This window comes from Neovison vison, chromosome 1 (assembly GCF_020171115.1).
Source record: "Neovison vison isolate M4711 chromosome 1, ASM_NN_V1, whole genome shotgun sequence".
Lineage (NCBI taxonomy): Eukaryota > Metazoa > Chordata > Mammalia > Carnivora > Mustelidae > Neogale > Neogale vison.
In genome coordinates this window covers 212636723-212659224 of record NC_058091.1, presented here as the reverse complement: position 1 = coordinate 212659224, position 22502 = coordinate 212636723, and the positions used below count along the sequence as shown (strand labels likewise).

Here is a 22502-nt window from a genome sequence, read left to right as displayed (position 1 = left end):
TAGTTTGGGTTTCTATTAGAAACTTAGCAGGTGTCAGGTATCTTTAGAAGACAAAGCATAAAAGTAGTTTCAGAGGTTACAGGCCCTTGAAAGAGCCATTTTTGTTTATTCTGTCAGGTAAGTGCTTTATGTGATATGCAGAGTTGAACAAGAGTTTATGAGAAGTCTTAATAGTGTCCTCTTCGAGTGTCTAAAGTAGAATTCTGCTTCTCAGTGAGGCTTTCTATGGGGAGGATTACCTTCAGGAAAGATGGATGTGCACCTGCCCCACAACTGGCTTTTAATTTTGGTATTTTTGTTGGAAGAGATTGTGCCCTTAGCTGACTTTTTTCTTTGTCATTATACATATTCCTTTTAAAAGTGTTTTTAATACTTGGAAGCATTTTCATAGTTCTTAAATTTACTGCAAAATTAAGATATTTGTATAATATTTGAGAGTTCTTCCCTCCCCATTTTATGTTGATGCTTCTCCAAGAAAGAAATAGGTACTTAATCTCGAAGTTAAAGCTAACCTTAAGATATATAGATACAGATATATAACTAATGAATGGAATAGTTAAAATACCTGAACATTTCCCCCATCATTAATATTATATATCAGTTAGTGTTTAACATAAAAGTTGACTTGTAGGTGTTTTCTTGAGAAAATTATGTAATTCTGTTGAAACCAATATACTTAGACTTGAAAAAAATCAGAATGAGTTTCCAAAATCTGGTTTAATTCCAATCTGGGGAGGGGAGGGCATTGTGAAATACATATGCACAGGAACCTAATCAATGCTAGACAAACAACGTATTTAGTTTACAATATAATAGGATAACCATAAATTTGAAGGCTCAAATTGAGTCCATTAGCGGTAAATACAGTTTTCTATTTGGCTCAAGTGGCTACTGAATATCAAGTGATGCTGAGTTCCTCCAAAGCACCTAATGACCCCCCGGCCTTGGAAGGAGTTTCACCACAGTCTCAGAAGAAATCCCAGTCATAAAGGCCTTTAACGCTTTTGGCCCTTGGGAGTCATTGCTGCCCAAATAAAAATGCAGGCCAGGGATTTCTAGTGGCCACATGTTATTGCACAGAGAGGTCTGTTCTAAACCAGACTCTTATGGCGAAGAAGGTGTGAGATCAGCCCTTAAATAGTGGTCTAGCATTAACGTGGTCTATCAAAGCATGTTAAGAAAAAGCTCCTTAGTGATTATGTACCAGCTACTAGTTTTGCACTAACAGAAAAGGTAATGTGGCAGCTTCACATTTCATATGAAAGACTAGCATTAACTGGGCCTGGTGCTGGCTTAATTTTCACATAAATCTAGTGATTATTTTAATTTAGACCCAGGAATCAATGATTTCATACCAGTCTTGTCTTCACATCGGTTTGTGTAGCATTTAAATTGTTATGGGTTAATGACTAGAGAAGGCAAAAATGTTTAACTCTCCTTTGCCAAAACAGAAACAATCCCTGTTCTGACTCCTGTCCAGTTTCCAAAAAAACAAAACATACATACACCTGTTATTGCACATCTTTCACACAGACTTGTGTATGTATAATATACATATATATATTTTAAATATGCTACACATAAAAAAAGGCTATGGCACTTTACATGTTTAACAAAGATCATTACACCACAGATGTTTGAAAACTATACAAAAATCCTTACACAATGTAACAATTGTTGAATTAGCACACAGGTTTAAAAAAAATCCACAGAATCCAAGGCAAGTATTTTTGCCTTCTTGGAGTTCATTGAGAAGCCCAACCTGTCACAAAACTTTAAGCGCAGATGCAGGCAAAAATAAATAAGACTTTTCTGGTAGTATTAATGGTCCAGGTGTATTAAATTTTTGGATTGAGGTGATTAGGTGATTGATATTTATTAGGAAAATGTGGTTCAACAATCAGTCCAATTATTTAACATATGTCTAATACATTCCTCATATTCAGTGGTTTTTAAACAGCGATACAGTTTTGGTGTAGACTAGCACGATTTTAAGGTTTCATTTTTTCCAAAGCCTGGCTAACGGATGGAAGGTTTAAAAGGTCCAACATTAGTTCTTACTCTGTCTCTGCTACAGAAATTCCATCTCTGCTCTGCTTTTAATTCAATCCGTGTTTAAGTACTTTGTAGGAGTTTGGGGTGATATGTGTGCATGTGCTTTGTTGTCTGTAGCATTCGGAATAATGGAATAAAAACACTGTCGGGTGAATTCCTTCTGGCCAAGAGAAGTAACGTTTTCACTTGTGACTACTGTTTTATCAGGTGTTCTGGAGCTACACCACCACCTTAGCCAAAGAGCAGTCTGGGAATGAAGATGATGGCCATTCTCAGAAGGTCCTCAGAGCTTAGGACTTTAACTTGTCTGTGAAAAGGGAGTCAGAGAACCCATTTCCTAACATTGATTTTGGAGCCAGTCTGCTGATGAAAGGAATCCCCCTTGGCTGCTGTTTTTTGGAATGAAAATTATTGCTAAGGGTTAAAAAGTAGTGACTTTGGGCATTGGAAGTGGTTAGAGCATAAAAATACACAGCAGGGATAGGAACTCTGTCCTTCGGCTTCCATACCCTATTTCTGTGTGGTGTTAGGATTAATGTTTCCTGAGCCCCTACAGTAGGCCGCTATGAGGCTATTTACTCCTTCTCTTTTCAAAACAAAACAAGGTTGTAGGACTTAAATCTTGCTAATTCTGAACTTCGGTCTAAGAATGGTGAACCAATTAAGGCCTGGCTCTACACCACCACCCCTCTTGCCCTTAGCTCTTAATCTGTGTGATAAGATGGTTTGTGGTATAGGCCAAAGGCCAGAAGGGAATAAAACTTCAGTTGCCCCATTCCATCCACACATAAAGCAACTGTTTGTTTTGCACCAAGGCATGGTTTTAGACTCAGCCTGGATATGATTCACTATGGGCAGTGTTGTAAAATCTGAATCTGGTTTCTGTGCCTGGTGGCCCTTAGCATACAATACCTTACCCAAAGAAGGTACTAAGTCATTATTTGTTAAGCTTTCAACACACAGCAAGCTCTCAGGGAACAGATTCATAAGCCCAAATAGTCCCGTACTTTTAATTCTTCCAGAAATCTCAGAGGTCCACTCCACTTGCTTACACTATGTGAAGGAGTGTTTCTGTATCATTCTGCAATTCGGAAGCTCTGGTAATACCAGCTAGGTTCTTGCCACTGAGATCATTCCAAAGTAAATCTGAGGTGGTGGCTAATTCCATTTTTCTGAATCAATTTTACTGGCAATTCATAGAAACCAGATTTTAAGTTCCTGAATCCCTTTTAATAATGGTGTTCCATTCTTTTTGTAAATAGGCATAGACAGGTGCTAGGCACTCTTGTTTTTGCATTAAAATTTCTACTCTGTACTTCTCTGGGTATGAAGGTTTGATGCAACTCACCTACTGAAGTAATTTAATGCTGCAGTCTGCTTTCAGAAATAACACTAGTAACTGGAGAAACTTAACTCTCATGACTAGCTCCTTTTTTCCTGCAAAGGTCATTCTGCACTGCTGGGGTTGGAAATACAGCTGACTACCCCATGGTTACCAAACAGTGGGAGAAGGTCTCCCCACAAGTGCTGAGATTCTGGTAAGTTCTCCCAGTGAACATCTGAATGAGCCACAGTTGGCTTGGAGACCTCTGTTCCTGGAATGAGGAAACAGGGTGAGGTTTCCTTTTGGCAGTCAAAGCTCGATCCTAACCCTAGGAGGAAAAACACAGAATCTCCTTTAGACAAGGAGACTGGACCAGTACTGGTGCTAGCCTGACTGCTGGGCAGTGCAATGAATTTGTCTTCCCTAGCAGGACTTTTGACTTTCATTCCCATGATCCTATCGGTCCTTATTCTTCCCTTACTCAGATTTCTAAAATCTTGGAGAGACAGTTCAGTCAGTCCAACCTTACCCCGGAATTCAGCCTAGAGCACACTCCACAATGGGATTCCACACTGACCTGCTGACCCCTCTGGTCATATTATGCCCTCGAGCACATAAGCTATCCCCCGTAAGTATGCAATCTTCATTTTAGTCTCAGAAGAACAACTAGGAGGAGACCAAAACTCCAACCCCAAAACCTTTCTGAGGCAAGGATGCTTACAGACATGCACCCTGGTGGCAGAAATAATCTCAGAATAAACTGCATATGTAGCTCTGGCCTCCTGTTACCAGACGAACTGCTGCCTCGATGGTTTAGATCATTCTCCTTTATGAGCCCCGGAGAAGATGGAGTCGGACAGACTTGTCAACTGTGTGTCAGGGTTTGTGCAGTAGTTTCGTATTCCACCTCCGAGAGTTTGAACTGCAGCCCTCGAGTGCAATCACTTAGCTGGACGTTGCCCGGCACTGGTCCTGTTAAGGCTTGGGGCTGTGGAATGTAGGCTTTGGTAGATAAAGGCTAGTTCTTCACCTGACTCAGACGATGAAACCAGAGGAGTACTGTTTCACAAGGTTACCCAGGAAGAAAATGGCATGTAGGTCTCTTCCAAACTAAAGGAGGCAGATAAGGTTTTTCCCCTCTTCGATTTCTTCCTGTACTTTGTCACTGGAGGTTGCAATTTCTGCTTGGGCGGAGAAGACAGCACAGATGAAGGTGAGGACCGTGCCCCCGATGGCGGTGTAAAAGGCCCAGCCCAAGGAGCAGTCTCCGGGCTTATAGGCTGACGCATAGTGTCCACAGTAGCTTACGGCCTTTGGGCAGCCCCAGCCGGCTGGGTAGAGTATCAGACCCAGGATCAGGAACAAGCCTGTGAGGCAGGAGAGAAAACAGGTGAAACCCCCTGGCTTTACGGTATACAGCAAGTAACTGGAGAGGCTGGAACTGCTCCTCCTCCTTCCCCCAGGCAGAGGCTGGCAAACTAAGGCCCCTACAAGTGAAATGTGGACTGGGCTCTATAAAGTTGTTTTTCTTTTAAGATTTTATTGGAGAGCAAGCAAATGAGCACAAGCTTGGCAGGGGGCAGCTCTGAGGTAAGGAATCTAAGCTCTTGCCACTTATGAAGTGGGTGACCTTAGGAAAGTTTCTTAACTTGTCTGGGTATGATTCTTCACCTGTAAAACTGGCTACTCCTTAACTCCTGAAATGGTTGTGGATATTAAAATGGGTAAAAACATATATAGTCTGTAACAGTAACAGCCATAACAAAACTGGAACATAGCCTAGCAACTGGTAATAGGTTAAAGCCTTTGGCAGACCACTCCCATATATAAACACAAGCAATTTAAAGTTTACCATTTATGAGTAAGCAAATCAGGTCTCTTTTAAGGGTATATTTTAGTAATTTGGGGAGAGGGGAAAACCCAAACTACAATTTAATACCCTTGGAAAAATAAACTCTTCTCCATCTGAACCTATCTTACTCAGCTGGGGAGATCTATATCTACTCAGCTAATTCTTCTGTATTTCTAAGGCCTATGATAAAGCTCAATTAATTCCCATCTCCCTCCCTAGGAAACCTCACCTAGACAAGGTAAATGGCCCTTTGGTAGTCTCCGCCCTCAGCTCCTCAGTTACCACCCTGGAAACAGTGAGGTAGCATCCCTGGGACTTCCAGAAGGATTGAGAGGCACTCTCTGAATCTGTCAAGCTCTGGTGCCTGTCCCAGTCAAGGGAGCATTAGCTGCTTGTCCCTTTAAAAGCCCAGAGTGTTGGGTGCCTGGGTGGCTCAGCTGGTTAAGCATCTACCTTCAGCTCGGGTCATGATCTCAGGGTCCTGGGATTGAGTCCCAAGTCGGGCTCCCTGCTCAGCAGGGAGCCTGCTTCTCCCTCTGCCTCTGCCACTACCCCCTGCTTGTGCTCTCTCTCAAATAAATAATACTTTTTAAAAAGATCAGAGGATTCATATTTAAATTGTCTCCAATTAAATATTAATTGTACATGGGGTGCTGGGTGGCTCAGTGGGTTAAAGCCTCTGCCTTCGGCTCAGGTCATCATCTCAGGGTCCTGGAATCGAGCCCCGCATCGGGCTCTCTGCTCAGCAGGGAGCCTGCTTCCTCCTCTCTCTCTCCCTGCCTCTCTCTGTCAAATAAATAAATAAAATCTTAAAAAAAAATTAACTGTACATATCATTTGTATTATGTGACTTAAGCCGAATAAGTAAAATGAATGTGTTTTTTTTTTTAAAGATTTTTACTTATTTATTTGACAGAGATCACAAGTAGGCAAAGAGGCAGAGAGAGAAGGGGAAGCAGGCTCCCCACTGAGCAGAGAGCCCGATGCGAGGCTCGATCCCAGGACCCCGAGATCGTGATCTGAGCTGAAGGCAGAGGCTTAACCCACTGAGCCACCCAGGTGCCCCGAAAATTAATGTGTTTTAATATGATTGGGACCAAAGACAGAAAGCATGGAGTATGTGCTCCCCCAGCAGCTCTGCTCCCCAAGCTGGGATCTAGCTAGTCATAGGACATTCAGAATAGCTTAATTTGGCTGTCTCAGACTCTTCCGGGAAGTAGGCAGTTTTAAAATAAATAATATCATCCTTATGTTCACAGCATCAGATTGCTTTTCACAGCATTGTCATGAATGTTCACTCCAGCACCACTGCTCAGCACCCCTGGCTGTCCCCCTTTCTAATAGCTCAGCCAAGGTTCCTGAGGTGCTTCAGCCCATCTGAAAATCCTGTGGTAGCTACTGGCCAATTAATTTGTGAATAAGGACAGCAGGGAGACTTTCAATAACCTAGAGTTTGTCCAAAGCTTCAGCTTGAGTATTTATAAGCCCACAGGGCAGTCCATGTGGGAGGGTAATAAAATGTGGGCTAGTATGTCTGCAAGGCCCAGTGGACATGATCTGTGTTGACACACAGGCAGCCAACCTAGACAAACACCAAGACTGCCTTCTCCAAATCTGCAGAGGGTCAGTGGGTCAGAGGGAGGAAACTGTCCCTGTCTACCTTGCCCTAGCTGGTCACCTCTCCTCCCAGCACTCAGCAGTTGTCATTAACACCACTGATACCATGAAAATGCAAGACCTACGTCTCAGTGAGAGAAAGAAAACAGTGGGCCTACAGGTGAGCAAAAATAATTTCAAAATATTTTTCATCTTTCTAGTATTTAGACAAAGGCTATCTACTGAAGGAATTCCAGTAAGTTTAACAATTCAGGTTTTCCTCTCCAGCAACTGCAGGAGTCCTTACCTGGTAATGTCCTGATTCCACTGCTCTCGGGCCCAGTGCAGCTTACGAGCAGCCTGGGCAGTGGTAGTTCCTGGGCCCTAATAAGCATTCCTTAGTCGTCAAACACTACCTGAACAGAGTATTTTTGCTTCTTAGTAAAAGTGGGAAGAGAAAAAAACCATTAAATTTCCCCAACTCAGGGTAAAATCCAATCTTTTCTTTGTCTCATGCCCTTCAAAGCCCTATGATCCGCTCGTTATTAGCTACGCAAACTCCCCTCTGCCGTTCTCCCCTTGCTCTCCACTCCTGCCTTCTGCTAGCTAGGGGACTTTTCCTTGCACACAGTACCAGCCGCACTCGGGCCTTTGCTCTTTCTCTCACCTGCAGTACTTTCCCTCCAGACAGCTTTTAGGCCACACTCAAATGCCACGTCGTAGGGCATTCCATTCCACTCTACTTAAAATTCAATCACCTACTTCCTCCCCCTTTCCTTGCTTTATTTCTCCTTAGCATTTATGACCAACAGAATGTATTTGAGTCATATGAAACTTGCAATATTTGACCATTTTTGACCTATAAAAATGGACAGATCCTGTAGTTCAACCTCCTGTTTTACATCTTTGGTTATCCATCTCCACCCTAGACTTGAAACTCCATGAGAGCAGGGATTTTTGTATTATGCATTTACCACTCTAATGCTAGTACTCAGAGGAGGGCTTGGAACATAGTTAAACCCATAATAAATCTCCCATTTATGATGGGTTTATGATATAAACCCAACATAAATAAAATCTCCAAACTACAGTGTCCCCCGTGAAAACCAGTAAAATAACTTGACAGATACCAATCAGTGAGAATGAAATTTGTCAGAAGGTAAAGAAGTAGAGACTCTTAGCTGGCTGGTTTAGCCTGTCACACTGTCCTGTTCCAGGGCTCTGATTCCCAGTGTTTAGAAGCAAACTTAGGCCCTGAATTCCAAGTAGGATTAATGACACCAACTCATGAGACAAAACTGAAGTCTTAAATAGGCATGTCAAACAACAGGCATTATAGTCAGACATACCAAGTCTGCTACAAACTTAGCATGGTTTCTCTGGTTCTCAGTCTGCAGTATACTTAGGGACTCTCAGCTGGAGACCAAAGGGAAGGTGAAGTGTGCTCTGGATTAAATTTCACAAAGAAGCCAAGCCAGAAAATGGTCTGATCTTCCTATGTACTTATTTAAAAGTAGTTTCTAAAGTTAGGCCAGCCTGTAGTGAATGGTCTCTGGGGTCTTTCCACCACCTTGCCCTAATGCAGTATTGTTTTGGGAGGGGGACATCATTGACAAAGTAAGCGACTCGGCCAGTAAGCTTTGACTTTTCTGACGGGCATCTCTTCCCATGTGCCTGATTAAGCAACAGTTGGCCCAGCTAGGAGGAAGGAAAGCAGGGAGAGTGATACTGGCCACAGCCCAAAGAAAATCATCACCAGCGAAAGAAACAGTGACTCAGAGCTGTAATAACCTCTGCCATGGGTCTACTTGATGGGATGGCACCCCAGAAGATAACCTCTGCTCATCATGGAGTCACGTGGGCATGACCACCTTACCTGGGAAAGAAAAAAAATGAAGAACTGATAGTTACTTGGACTACTTGAGATGCCACCACCGGCTGGAGAGACAGTCCTGTTGACCTCGATGAGGCTGGCCATGTGAGTTAGATACCAGCTATCACAATGCAATGCCCACTGTGTCTCTGTGCAGTTTTAATAACATTTTCCCCTGCCTGGGTGGAGCTTTCAGACTCAACCCCAGATTCTCTGCAGTTCAGTCTTACTGTACAGGAATCTTCAGCCTCTGTGGACAACCTAAGCATGTGGTATGGATTTAACTCAAATAATTAGACTCCATGAGCTCCAAAAGGGCAGAAACTATGTCTTATAGCATTTCCAGTGTCTAAAACTTAGAAGGTTCCAAAAAAAAAAAAAGTACCAAGAAAGATAAAGTCTTAGTCCTCTTGCTTTGTGGTCCACATTTATTGACTCCTGTAATTAGACCACAGAATTGTACATCTTAGGTTATTTTCTTGCTACTGCTCTGGAATGAAGTAATGTCATCAAATCTAAGTTTTAAGCAAATCCCTTAGGTAGGAAGATAAACCTCTCCGTGATCCTGCCAAGCACCCAATTTTATAAAGACTATGAGTTTCTGAATACAACACATAGTATTTTACTTGGTCTGAAGATGACCATCTCAAGCCTCATGAGATGCCAGGCATGGGGGGAGTCAAGTCTGAACCACAGCTCTTCAGTCTGTGAAGGAAATGAGGAAAGGCTCCATGGCCGTTTCACAGTGTTTTCCTGGCTGTTAGAGCATCACCTCCTTCCCTCCAGATCAACCACGCAATCATCACTCTTTCACCTCCGGCTGGCCAAGGGAATGGACGCACAGTTTCTTGTCTTTTGTGGGTCACCCACCAGGAGTACAGAAGGAGGCCGTTTTTCCTGGCCTGAAAATGTGAGAACTAAAGTCTGGTTCCTGTCCCAAAGAATAATAAGTGGTCTTTGGACATCAAATTCCTATTTCCTGGGACACCTGGATGGCTCAGTCAGTTGAGCATCCGCCTTGGATTCAGGTCATCATCCTAGTGTCCTGGGCCCCACATCTGGCTCCTTGCTCAGCAGGGAGTCTCCTCCTCCCTGCTCATGATCTCTCTCTCTCAAATAAAATAAATAAAATCTTTTTTTAAAAAAAAATCTTATTTCCTCTTCAGACAGGCTTTCAGACCAAATAGCAAAGACTAACTAGACCTCAGTTTGCAAAGCACTCTTCTAAAGACACAAATAAAACAAGGCCAGCTGATACTGCTACTATCATCCTGTGGAGAAGCTTCCATTGAGGGACCCAACACTCAGCCTTCACTAGATTATAATCGAGAAGCTCACTCTAAAGCTATCAGATATCCTCATCTCTTTGGAGAGTGAGTGCACAGCAGACAGCTGACAGCAGGCTTAATAGTTTCTGATAAATTTGGGTTTTATTCCAGTAATTCAATTCGGTAATTCCATGAGGTGAGTCCCCTGACTGTATACTGTTTGCCTTCCCTGGGTGCCAAGCACAGCAGTAAGTGGCCACAGCGGGGGTGCAGGAGTGGCTTCATGTGGGGTTTCACAGGCTTTAAACACACAAAGGCTAGTAACACTCAAGGATTCTGGTCACACAATCCCCATTCCCTGAACACGGGGTTCTTATTCATGCTGACCCCTGGGGAATTCATCTACCTGGAATTTTCCCCCCTCAAGTCAGGTGTCCCCTCCATGAGAAACACTTGTCACCACTTCCTGCCAGAATGGTCTTCTGTGTGCTTCCACTACCCTGTCTCTCTTCAGTTCTTCATCACACTGTTACTTTTGTAGACTTACTCAACAACTGTTTACTGAGTTACCTAAGTGCCAGTCATTATACTCCGCTCTGAGATGGAGCAGTACCCTAGTAGGACTCTGAGCCCCTTGAGGGCAGAAAACTTGATTTCCCTTAGTCTACATGGCAGTTTTGTCTTAGCACTTACCATACACCTGATGGGTGTGTCACAGTTAACTTTGGATAACAGAGGTCAAGAGTTCAATTCATTTCTTTGAAATAGCCACTGACTCATTTAGGAACCCAGCAGAACCCCTTGCTGATTCCCTTCAGGTCTACCCTGTGACTCACAGATCTGGGATGTGGACCTAGCTTAGCCTGCACTCCAGTTTTTGTTGAGCCGGCTCAGTTCACTAAAGCACAATGCCAGGAGGCTGCCCCAGCCACCACGCCCCCCCCCTCCACCTCGTTCCCTTGCTCCAGGAAGCCATCTCTCCAACAGGAAGTAAAGCAAATCAGATGAGAGAGGGACTGGCTTCTAGTATCCCAGTCCCATTCTAGGACACAGCTCAAAGAGCACTCCAGGCTCACTGGGAGTGGTACGTTCAATCAGCAAGTTCAAAAGAAAAGAATACTAAGTATAGGCTTAGAAGAAAACGAAGACAGGACAGTCCTCCTTGCAAGCATGTCAGAGCATCCACCAGTGTTCTAGGGGGGATGCTGTGTTGGCTTTTCCTTCTCAGTATCCTTTGCTGTCATTAACTTTCTGGTATCTTAGCACTGGAGTGCCCAGGGCTCAATCCTTGTCCTCTTCTCTGTATTCTTACTGATCACACTTGGTCCCACAGCTTTAAACACTCCAGGCTGACATCGCCTGCACTCTGATACCCAGATCCGCTATCCAGTTGCCTGCTTAAACTCCACTTGGATGTCTAACGAGGTACTTGAAAATTACATCCAAACCTAACTCCTGCTTGCCGCTACCCACTTCAGTCTTGTCTTTGCCCTGAGCACTTCATGTCAGCAAGTGGGAGTTATATACTCTTATACCCTTTCAGGACAAAAACCTTAGAGTAATTTTTGACTCCTCTCTTTCCCTCAGAGCCCACATTACTCTCACCAGCAAGGCCTTCATTCTAACTGTTTCCTGGGCCTGCAAAGCTCCTCCTGATTCCCATATGGTTGACTCCTTTATCTCCATCAAGTCTTTAAATCGGTTCTCCCTGAATCCTACCCTGACTATCCTATTTACTCTTATAACTTGTCCTCTTACCATCCCAGCATACCTCACCTCTCTTACCCTGGCTACACCTTTTCTTTATTCCATAGTCCCCACCACCTTTTGATATAATAACTTATTTAGTTCACAGTCTGTCTCCACCATCTTCAGTGTAAACTCCATAAGGAGGAAGAACTTTGTCAGTTATTCTTTATGTATCCCAGTTGCTTAAAACAATCTAGGACATGTAATAGGTGCTTAGTAATATTTGTTGGGTGAATGGAAGGACAGGGCACTGTGATGTAGCTGTTACGCTTTAAAGGAAATCAAGGTAACACACATGCCAAGTTATTAAACTGGTTGGAGGAAGAAGCTTTGTTCCTGTGGGGCCTTCCCAGGCCGCCAGTTGGGAGGGCAGCAGGGCAGGGGCAGACGTGCAGAAGTTCAGGAAAAATGGCAGGTGACAGAAAACAGAGAGGTACAAGGGTAAATGAAGAAGGAGGGGGACCATGGTATTTGCAAAAGAGGGAAGGGTGGTGTCCAGAAGCAGCAGGAGACTGGACAATGGAAAGACCAACGGAACATGCCAGCCTTGGAGGCAGAGAACGCAGAAATGCTCTCGGGCCCAGGGAAGGCCCCCTCCCAGCAGCAGCCCCGAAGGCAGGGGCGCCAATGAGCACCTGGTGCGTGCGGTCTGCATTTGGGGAGGGGAATACCATGTGCAGAGACATAGCTCTCGGGCGGAGCCCACCATGTGGCAGAGCGAGTGATGTACACAGTGGTTTACAACTAATGCAGGGATGCTAGTTAACATTTATCTGTACACTACAGCTCTCTTCATCTAAATTTCAGTTTTTCCCCAAGTCCTCTTTTATGCTGACAGCTGGAAGTCATTTTGGCAGTCCTTAATAGCTGCTGGTAGGTCATCAACTGTTGTTAGGTGGAGCCACTTCTCTTTCCCAGCACCCCCAGGCACACCTTGTCAGACCGCCTCCAGGTCCCACCCACGGAACTGGTCATCACTCTGTTCCCGCCCCAGTCGTCATGCTATGAACCTACATACGCCTCACGTGCAGGGACTTGGTGAGGCATTCTGTAGCAATCATTCTCAGTCATAACACAAGGCTAAACCAGGTTCTCTCTAATCTTTTAAGAAAGAAGAAATGTACTTTTTATTTAAAATTTTTACCTGTGAAATTCTAAGGAGCAAGTACAACTATCTGAAAAACTTGATTAGAATAGTGAGAGTAAAAACCAGAAATCTTAACTGTGACATAAAATCCATTTGTCCCATAAAGGATCAGCAACTGTTTGAGCTCAGAGGGACTCCCATTCAACGGGGAACTTGTTAATGGTTGTGAGAAGTATGTTTCCTACTCCCTGGCTTCTATGCCTCCATCCTTATCCCAAATCCACACTCAGGGTCTACACCACAGTCCTCTACACGGGTTGTGTTGTGGGCTGACTTCACACGTCAATTTTGATTCCTATCTTCTTTCTAGCCTTTACATCTTCACAAGAACCTTTTGGAAAGGTCTTCTATGACAAAAATGCTAGATTCTAAGTAAAGACGACATGGAGCTAAAGCTATAAATGCCTTCTCCCAAGTTCCATTCACAACTAATACCTTAAACCTGGAAGGTTATACAGATGATTAGAACCTTTTAATGGTCAGAGTAACTTAAACTAACAGTGGCAACCCCTGATGCTTCCTGAGCACTACAATGTGCCAGGCACTGGGGAAGCCCTTTAAATTTAGTTGGTTCAGTCCTTTTCACAAGCTTTGGAGGTTGGTACTATTCCTCTGACCACCTGATGGATGAGGAAGCTGACGCCCGCAGGGATCCAGTGAGGCCCCACACTGATCTGAGCCGGGCGGGAGGGCTCCCGAAGCCACTCCCGAGCCATTGTGCTCAGTTGCTGCTGCTTCACTGCGAACCGGACACCAGCTTTTAAGGCAAAGGCATCTGTGCGGTCCAGTGCTGTGAGGGGACAAAGGGAGGGAAAGGCTGCACCAAAATAAAAGGTCACCTATTGTTCACTCAGGCTGGTTTGCTAATGCCACAGCAAGACAACAACGAGTAAAGAAGTTCTATCCACACCTCTTTCACTACAGTCCAAATGTCACCGGCCTCCTCACTTCACTACATATGCCACTGTGGAATGGCTGCCCCTGGCTAAAGAAATTTCTAAAAAGAAAACCTAGGGAACAGGTCAGAACAATTTCAGGTTTGCTAGGATGTCCTCTTCTGCAGGATGCGGACCATCTGGGAGCAGAAAACTGCAAGCAAGCCTGAAACCTACTGTACTAGAGGGAAAAAATGTAAGCCATATAATCCACATACATTTTTGCCTTTGTTCAGATTCTGTGTGAATGGGAACTGTCTAAAATTGCACATCCACAAGCAAACATACCCTGTGTTCTTACCAAAAGCATTCCCAGACAGCCCCCAAATTACATCCTCCACCAGCAGCTCAGGCCACTGTGCTACCATCTCACTCCCTTCAAGTGGCTTTTCTTAATTCACAGAACACACCAATGATCTCCGTTTCTTGCCACCCCCCTCCCCGCCACCTCCTCCTGCATCCTTCTGCCATTAACTATGCAGCACGGCCGTAAGTCCCTCAGGTGTTTGGGAGAGATGTGCCTGTCTCACATCGCACATCAGGGATATCGCCCTGAGTCTGTGCCATTGGGCTGGAGTGACACTTTGCTTATGACAACTGCAGACACCAAGATGGTGGCTCTCAAGGCCCGTCCCTCCACCCAAGGAGAGTCCTGGGCTGACATCTCCCAAGCTGCAATGCCATCTGGCGATGGTATTCCAGCCTGCTTGACTTCTCAGATGCCAGGCAGGCCACTGTCCTCAGTACCAAAACATCAGGTTCACCATTCAGAGTCAGGAATATTTCAGAAGTAATACAACAAAGTATTAGTTATAACATGAATCAAGGATTTCTGCCCAAGAACTGCCATCTTTGGCTAATCTATACCTTTGACATCACTTTGCCCATTAAGGATTTTCAATTTATCAATGAAAATTTATGTAAAAGCCAAAAAGAATTTGGTTTTCGTGGCTGCCAGTTAGTTCTGTGGGTAATAGCTCCATTAATCTATTTATGCCGTGTCTGGGAGGGCAGAGGTCATGTCACGATTGAGGCTTAGCAGCACTGGAGAACACTTTACTCTTTTCCAGACACCTAGAAATTTATGGCTGGGCTTGTAGAGATCATCATAACACAGATCGCGTTTTGATCAATAATATACATTGACTGAGGACTTATGTATGTAGGTCATTCTGAACAGCGGAGATAGAAATGTGAAAAAGACACAATCTGCACCCTTGCTTACATTCTAGAAGAGTGATTCCCACGCTTCTGGACTTTGCACACTAGTACAATCACCAGAAAAATTACTAGAAGGCCAATATTTTTTATTTTGCTGATATAAGGACACTGAAAACCATCTTCTCCTTTCCTCATCATTTCATAAAAGGATATTTTAAAGGATATTTTAACACAAAAATGGTGAAGGATGTAATCAGAATCAAAGACAGTTCTTTAAATGGAATGCATTCAGCTCTATGAAATCTCACATTGTCGGGGCGCCTGAGTGGCTCAGTTGGTTGGACGACTGCCTTCGGCTCAGGGCGTGATCCTGGAGTCCCGGGATCGAGTCCCGCATCAGGCTCCCAGCTCCATGGGGAGTCTGCTTCGCTCTCTGACCTTCTCCTCGCTCGTGCTCTCTCTCACTGTCTCTCTCTCTCAAATAAATAAATAAAAATCTTTAAAAAAAAAAAAAAAAAGAAATCTCACATTGTCCCTGTCTTTTCTTCTTTTTGCTGTGGACCGCTGGAGACCTCAGCAGAATGGATGGACCAGGATTCATTCAAAGGCAGTAAATGCTGGGCAAGAGGCCCCTCTGAGGAGAGGGGAGAAGAGGGCAGAGGTGGCCTGTGCCAGGCTGGGGACACCTTTCTAAGAAACAAGTAATAGCGCTGAAGAGTAAGAAGGCTCTTTGGAATTCTCTGTCTCTTTGGAATCCAGAATCTAAACTTGCTTTCGCTGAACCTCATTTCAAAATCTCAAGAGTTGGTGGACAAGCCAGAGTGGGCGCAACTTTGACATCGAGTAACTCTGCTCTGATAGGCAGACCAGGAACTGGAGGGCCGAGGTTCGCTGGTAATCAGAAGTATCTTCGGATGGTACCACATGTCTTTGTTAGGCAGATTATTTCTACATGTCATCTTCATACATGATTAATAACAGAGGTTTTTAACCAACAAGATTTTCTGATGGGAAGGAGAAAAAAAGTGAAGGATCAGGTGTCAAATTTTTTTTTTTTAATGTTTGTATTAATGCTCCTATCATCTCCCCAGAAGAATCTTGTATGGTACTGATTTCCTACTAAAAACACTCCCAGGGAATTATAATTGGCAAGAAAAATACTTTTCCAGGGTCGGGGGTGGACAGCGGATGATAGAACAACATAAAAAGAATTCTTTGGAAGACAATCAGAGCACAATTGTCATAAAAAGACTTTACAACTAAGGCCCCAAGAGGAAGTTTCTGATAGAATTACTCAGAATTAATGACCATCAATTACGAACTGTCTGATGCCCTTAAAATATACAGAGAAACAATCTTTAAGAAAGATGCAGTTTCTCCCTTGTTGAAGCCTCCTGAAGTCTTTCTCAGCAATGATTTATGTTTATATGCAAATTATTTCACTGACAGTATCTAAAGCCTTAACTCTCTAACAGTTAAAATGCATCCCATAAAATAATTTAGCCAGAGTATCCCTTCCTGTGAATTGGTGGTACAGTTTCCTTCTCATTCCAAGTGAGAAGACTTTTTCTTTTTTCTTTTCTTCTTCTTCTTCTTTTTTTTTTTTTTTTGAGAAGCTGTTTTTTAAACTACATGTAACTGGGAAGGATTTAGGAAATCTTTTCTTGATAAATTATTCATCTAACATGCAAAATTAAGATAGAGCTTCTGTTTGACTATAACCAAATTACACTGATCATTCAAAATAAACTTCCAAGATAAATAAAATGCAGTGTGTAGCAGAGTAAAAGACATTTGAAAAAAAAAATCTAGTTTTTGAGCTATGAAATTTTTAGGACAGTAAGCAAACTTCTTGCCTGCTGAAGTCTTAGTCTTAAGGTCCAGATAATCTTAAGATAATCTTAAATAACTCTTCCACTAAAGCAGGTGTCTTTTCAACACAAGACCCTGAGGTTTGAGGTTGGCCTCAAAACTTTCAATACACAGCAACTTGTGCATTTTGGTTTGAAATTCTTAATACTGGCTTTGCCTTCTCAAAGTTTAGTTTAGATTTCATTGGTATTGGGGGTTATCTTTTAAAAAAGAAAGTCATTCATGGGGGGGCCTGGGTGGCTCAGTCAGTTAAGTGTCCAACTCTTGATTTCAGCTCAGGTTATGATCCCGGGGTCCTGGGATCGAGCTCTGCATCAGGTTCCCTGCTCAGTGGGGAGACTGCTTCTCCCTCTTCTTCTGCCCCTCACCCTGCTTGTACGCTCGCCCTCTCTCTCTCAAATAAATAAAATATTTTTAAAAAAATAAAAGATAAAAAAGAGAGTGAGTCCTGGATATTTAATAAAGCTACTGGAAAGCCCATATACAGTAATGGAACTGGTAGCTAGCTCTAGCTGGCTGTGCTGGAGCGCAGTTCTTCATTCCTGGATGTAGATTACTTTCCAAGTGGCATCATAGCTTAGAATACGACCCATGCATTAAGCTCTTAAAGCAGAGTGCCTGCCTGAACTGCTCATGGAAATATTCAGAGCCATACTTAAGTGATTATTTGTTCATGGAATCTGAACCTACATCATCCATGGCTCCATGATAATTTACGTCTGTAATTAAGTGGTTACCATGGCAAACCGCTTTCCACATTTTATTTGCATATCAATGGCTGTTTCTGAATTTTAAGAAAATTTGCAATTTTCTTCTGGACCTTCCAATTGATTCTTTAAAAACAGATCCTGCTCCCTGGATTTACTCAAATCAATGCCTGCACTTGCTTTTAGGGAGTAGTTTTTGATCTAATGATATGGTTGAGTTCTCTGTTCCCTTTATATATAGTCATTTAGATACGTATTTTTGCCTCTCTAGGGTACAGTTTATGAAACAAGGGCTCTCTAATATGGCTGGGAAGCAGAAACTCAAAAGAGACTGGAGACCTGAGTCTACAGGTCTTTGCAATTAGTAGGCATCCCATAAAAGCTCCTTGAACTGGAATTTAATTCTGGCCTACTGTACAACATTTCTTCAGTTTTTACTGAAGGGTAAAAACTAGGGATACTAGGGACTGATGAATTAGTAAATGTGTCATAATTGCTGGTATTCTTTTTTTTTTTTTTTAAGATTTTATTTATTTGACGGACAGAGATCACAAGCAGGCAGAGAGGCAGGCAGAGAGAGGAAAGGAAGCAGAATCCCCGCTGAGCAGAGAGCCTGATGTGGGGCTCGATCCCAGGACCCTGGGATCATGACCCGAGCCGAAGGCAGAGGCTTTAACCTACTGAGCCACCCAGATGCCCCTGCTGGTATACTTAAATAGATTCAGACACAGAACTGTCAGACCTGACCTCTGCGGGGAGCCATTCTCTGTCTGGAGAGCCAGAAATGAAGAGCCTCCCTTTGACAGCCAGAAGCTTCCAGTGCTTTGTTCTAAGAAGGAAAAGCACAGGATGCTTCCTCTATTTTCCTCTTGCTTTTTCTCTGAGGGGATTTTGAAGTTGGGCAATCAGGGTCACACTACCTTCTTGGACAAAGCCAGGTAAGTTTTTCAGGTGTAAAACTATAGGACAAGGTCACTGCAAGAGTTAGGAATCTCTTCCTCTCTCCCTGTGCTTTGCAAGCCCCTGTTCTTATTTTTCTCTTCTGCAGTGGCTGATCTTTCTGGCCCAGAGATGAATGGGTAGAGCAAAGGATAAGTCAAAATACATGCTGAGACCAGGTTGAGTCCTTAATACAAAATACATGCTGAGACCGGCTTGATGCTAAGGTTATTGTTCAGCCTATGAAAAACAGCAACGGCAATACCCAGTCCTAGACAGTGACCATGGCACCTTTCATCAGCCTATCCATACTCCCACATACGTTCTGATTTCTGACAAAGCAATTCTACAAGCAGCAAAGGCAAAACCCTCCAGCTGTCTCGTCTCTCAGATGCTGCTTTTATTCCTTGCCCTTTTTTGCATATTCTTCTCCTTCATCCTCCATCATTGCTCACTTCCCAGAAAGCTGAGCCCGCACACAGCAGGTGGAGCCATGACAACAGAGAGGGAGTCCCATGAGCACACCCTCTCTCCCAGACCAGCAAAGGCAGAGCTCAGCCCCACAGTGATCTATCTGGTCAGACTGGTGGAGCAGCTTGCTGAGGCAATCCTGCTGGATTGAAATGGATAGAGACAGGGCTACGGGGAGCAGAGAGCGTGAGAGCCAGGCAGACATAAAGAAGCAAACAAGCATAGGATGAAGACTGAACAGACAGCAGCAGCCAGGCCCAGCAGCTCATGTGCTAGTCCAACCCTCATAGCAACCCCAGTGGAACAGTCCAAGCCAAAACAAGTCAGCCAAATCCTGAGCTCATTTTAATGGCTTCTGTCCCAAACCTGAGTCACTGGGGATTCCATGGGCTTCTAAGAGAGCCCTACATGCATTTCTAAAAACAAACTGCCTGATGCTGTCATGGAAAACCTGGATCTTTGCGTTCTATGGTTTCATTATGGATTACATCCAGGTCACAACCTAAGGAAGACAGCTGGCAGCGACGACCCTGCTGGCCGGTTACCCAGCTTTTGTAATGAATCCCAGAGGGCTCCGGACTGATGCGTGTTTCTGGCTCTGCCAAGTTCTGGACAAGTCTTCACCTCATGAAGACCAATCAGCCTGTGATTTAGTCTATGGAGGGAGCCTGCAAAGCCACCTGCAGTCAAGGCTCAATGGCAAGGAGCTGCCTCCAGTAAGGAAAGAAACGAGAGACTGTGTGTGTCAGGCGGAAGAGCAGTGAGAGGAAGTTCTTGGTTTTCCTTTCAACTCAACTGCTATCTTCTGCTTTAGAAAAAAATGCCCCAGGGACACCCACAGTCCCCCCAACGCCACTCAGCCCCAACACAAGCAGGCTATGAAGGGGCCAGGAATGGCCCTATACAACATAGTGATGCTTGATACCCAGCAGAACAAGCTCAGTTCCAAAGACTAGAAGAGAAACCACTCTTCCTTAAAATGAGGCAATTCTAGGAAACAAAAAAAATACTAAGTCCTGCCAAGGAAGCAGATAAACTTTAATAACCACAAAGCTGCCACTTACTATTTACTATGTGCCAAGTACTATGCTTAAACCTTTCTTCTCACATATGATCTTATTCAATCCACAGAACAACCCTGAGGTTTGTATTATACGTCATCATGCCCATTTTACAAGTGAGAAAAGAGGTTCAGAGAAGTGAGGTCAAACCGGCTGCTTCACAGCCACCGGAAGGGGAGGTCAGGGCTGATGCCGAGGCAGGTGAAGCCTGACCTCTCAGGCGAGAGAGAGAAGTACTGAACTCCAAAGGCGTCTGTGCTAAGTATTTAGAAAATATGAGAGGGGTGCCTACCAGCAGTCTAGATCTTGAAGGCAAATCCCATATCTGGGTTAACTTAACAGTCAGTAGTTGTATCTTATTATTATTTTTAAGTAATCTACATTCTGAGAGTTCCACTGAAGTATCAAATTCTTTCAGGGGCGCCTGGGTGGCTCAGTGGGTTAAGCCGCTGCCTTCGGCTCAGGTCATGATCTCAGGGTCCTGGGATCGAGCCCTGCATCGGGCTCTCTGCTCAGCAGGGAGCCTGCTTCCCTCTCTTTCTCCCTGCCTGCCTCTCCGTCTACTTGTGATTTCTCTCTGTCAAATAAATAAATAAAATCTTTAAAAAAAAAAATTCTTTCATATCCAGTTCTAAAATCAAAATACCCAGATTTGGATAATTTATGTTACACTTTCTGTAGGCAAACCCAAGGCCCATTTACTCTGTAAAGTTAGTTGTACTAATCGGGGTGTCTGGGTGGCTCAGTGGGTTAAGCCTCTGCCTTCGGCTCAGGTCATGATCCCAGGGTCCTGGGATCGAGCCCTGCATCAGGCTCTCTACTCAGTGGGGAGCCTGCTTACTCCCCTCTTTCTGTGATGGCTGTCAAATAAATAAATTTTTAAAATCTTAAAAAAAAAAAAAGTTGTACTAAGGAATGTGCTTACAGTATCTTGTAATTTTTCACCCAGTTATATTTTACAAAAATGTTACTTTTGCCAAAATGAAAGCTTTAAGAGCAAACACAGTCTGAGTGTATTTCCAAAGAATGCTCTTGTTGCACTGGCAACAGTTCCTTTCTCACCATTTGTTCCGAGAGATCCAGGGCTGAGAACTGGGGGGTAGGGGAGGGAAGACTGATGCTCGCAGCTGCACCGAGTCCTTGGCTGAGGCTGGGGCCGCCCAGATGCTATTACATATTGGCCGACAGGAGAGAAAGCAAGTCAGCTGTTTCAGACACTGGTGGGGCAACTTTCTCAGCCATAGATTCAAGGACCATGGCAGCCATTTATGTTGGTCTGAACTACCCAGCATAGGTCTCCATTCGGAGAGAAAGAGCCCACCAAGCATCCCTTACAGATGCACCCCCCACTCCGAACCATGAGGGAGTCACTGCGTAGTCAGTCTCACCCACGATTTCTGCTCGAGGGGGACGCTGCTAGGCTGGGCCGAGAAACTACTTCTTCCTGTACTTCCATTCTTATCCTCGGATGAGTGGGCTCCAGAGAGGTGGTCTGACTACATAGGAATCTCTATCTCTTGCCAATTCGAAATTTTAAGTAATCTCAGACTTTCTGGGATGCTGTATGTATTCACAGGGAACATAACTGAGAGGGGTGGGGAGAAAGTTCTCTTAGAAAATCTAGACTTGGGATGGACAGGTGACCAACAGACTAACACCTCAGGTATGCTACTATTTTCTTCTTTTCAACCCTTCTTCCCAGAGACCTGATACAGAGAGAGAGAGAGGGAGGGACGGAAGTCAGGAATAATTCATTGGAGTGTATGAATAATTCCTACGACATGCACTGATCTTTGTGCCAAATGAACACTTGTCATTTATGTGAAATAGCAAACAAGAGCACCAAAAGATTTGCTGGACTAATCTTCATTCTTCGAGACTGAGTTCATTAGACTAACACCTTATTAAAAACTGCGTGGGGGCGCCTGGGTGGCTCAGTTGGTTAAACATCCGACTCCTGATTTCAGCTCTGGTCATGATCTCACAGTCAAGGGATTGAGCCCCATGATGGGCTACATGCTGCGCCTGAAGCCTGCTTCAGATTCTCTCCTTCCCTCTCCCTTTGTGCCCCCCCTCCCCAACCACGACCCTTCAAAACCTGCATGTAAATAGTAAGACTGACAGGGTGTCTGTAAGTTGCTTCTGAATGACTAAAAGACAGCTTTAGGTGTTACAGCCCAAGATGCCCCATTCGGGCTATAGAGGGCTACAAGTGTTAGAAGGCACAAGTTTCTCAAGATGAAAAGCATTCTTAGGGATGACAAACCAGGAGTTTTGCCTGCATACCAGAACTTTGATAGTAAATTTCCTCGTAAAGGCATGAATCACCAAGGATGAGGACATACACACAGTAAAGAAAAATTACACAGAAATCCACTTCTGTCTTGTCAACCAAGGCTCTTTGACGGGATTAATAAACTGTGCACACTGCCTTCTCTTCATCCACCTGTTTTTTCTGGCTTTTCAAAAGCCTTTGGTAGTACTTCTCAGCA

The 22502-nt window shown here is 44.0% G+C and overlaps 1 protein-coding gene across 1 annotated transcript in view; it reads right to left on the bottom strand.

Annotated features, from left to right (window-relative positions):
* Positions 1-698: 698 nt before the first annotated feature.
* The window catches only part of LHFPL2 (LHFPL tetraspan subfamily member 2), a 156708-nt gene continuing 134904 nt past the window's right edge, over positions 699-22502 (bottom strand). Inside the window, exon 5 of the mRNA XM_044266555.1 lies at positions 699-4746. Within this exon, the coding sequence (XP_044122490.1) occupies positions 4490-4746 (257 nt within the window). The 3' untranslated portion in view covers positions 699-4489. The remainder of the gene's footprint in view (positions 4747-22502) is intronic.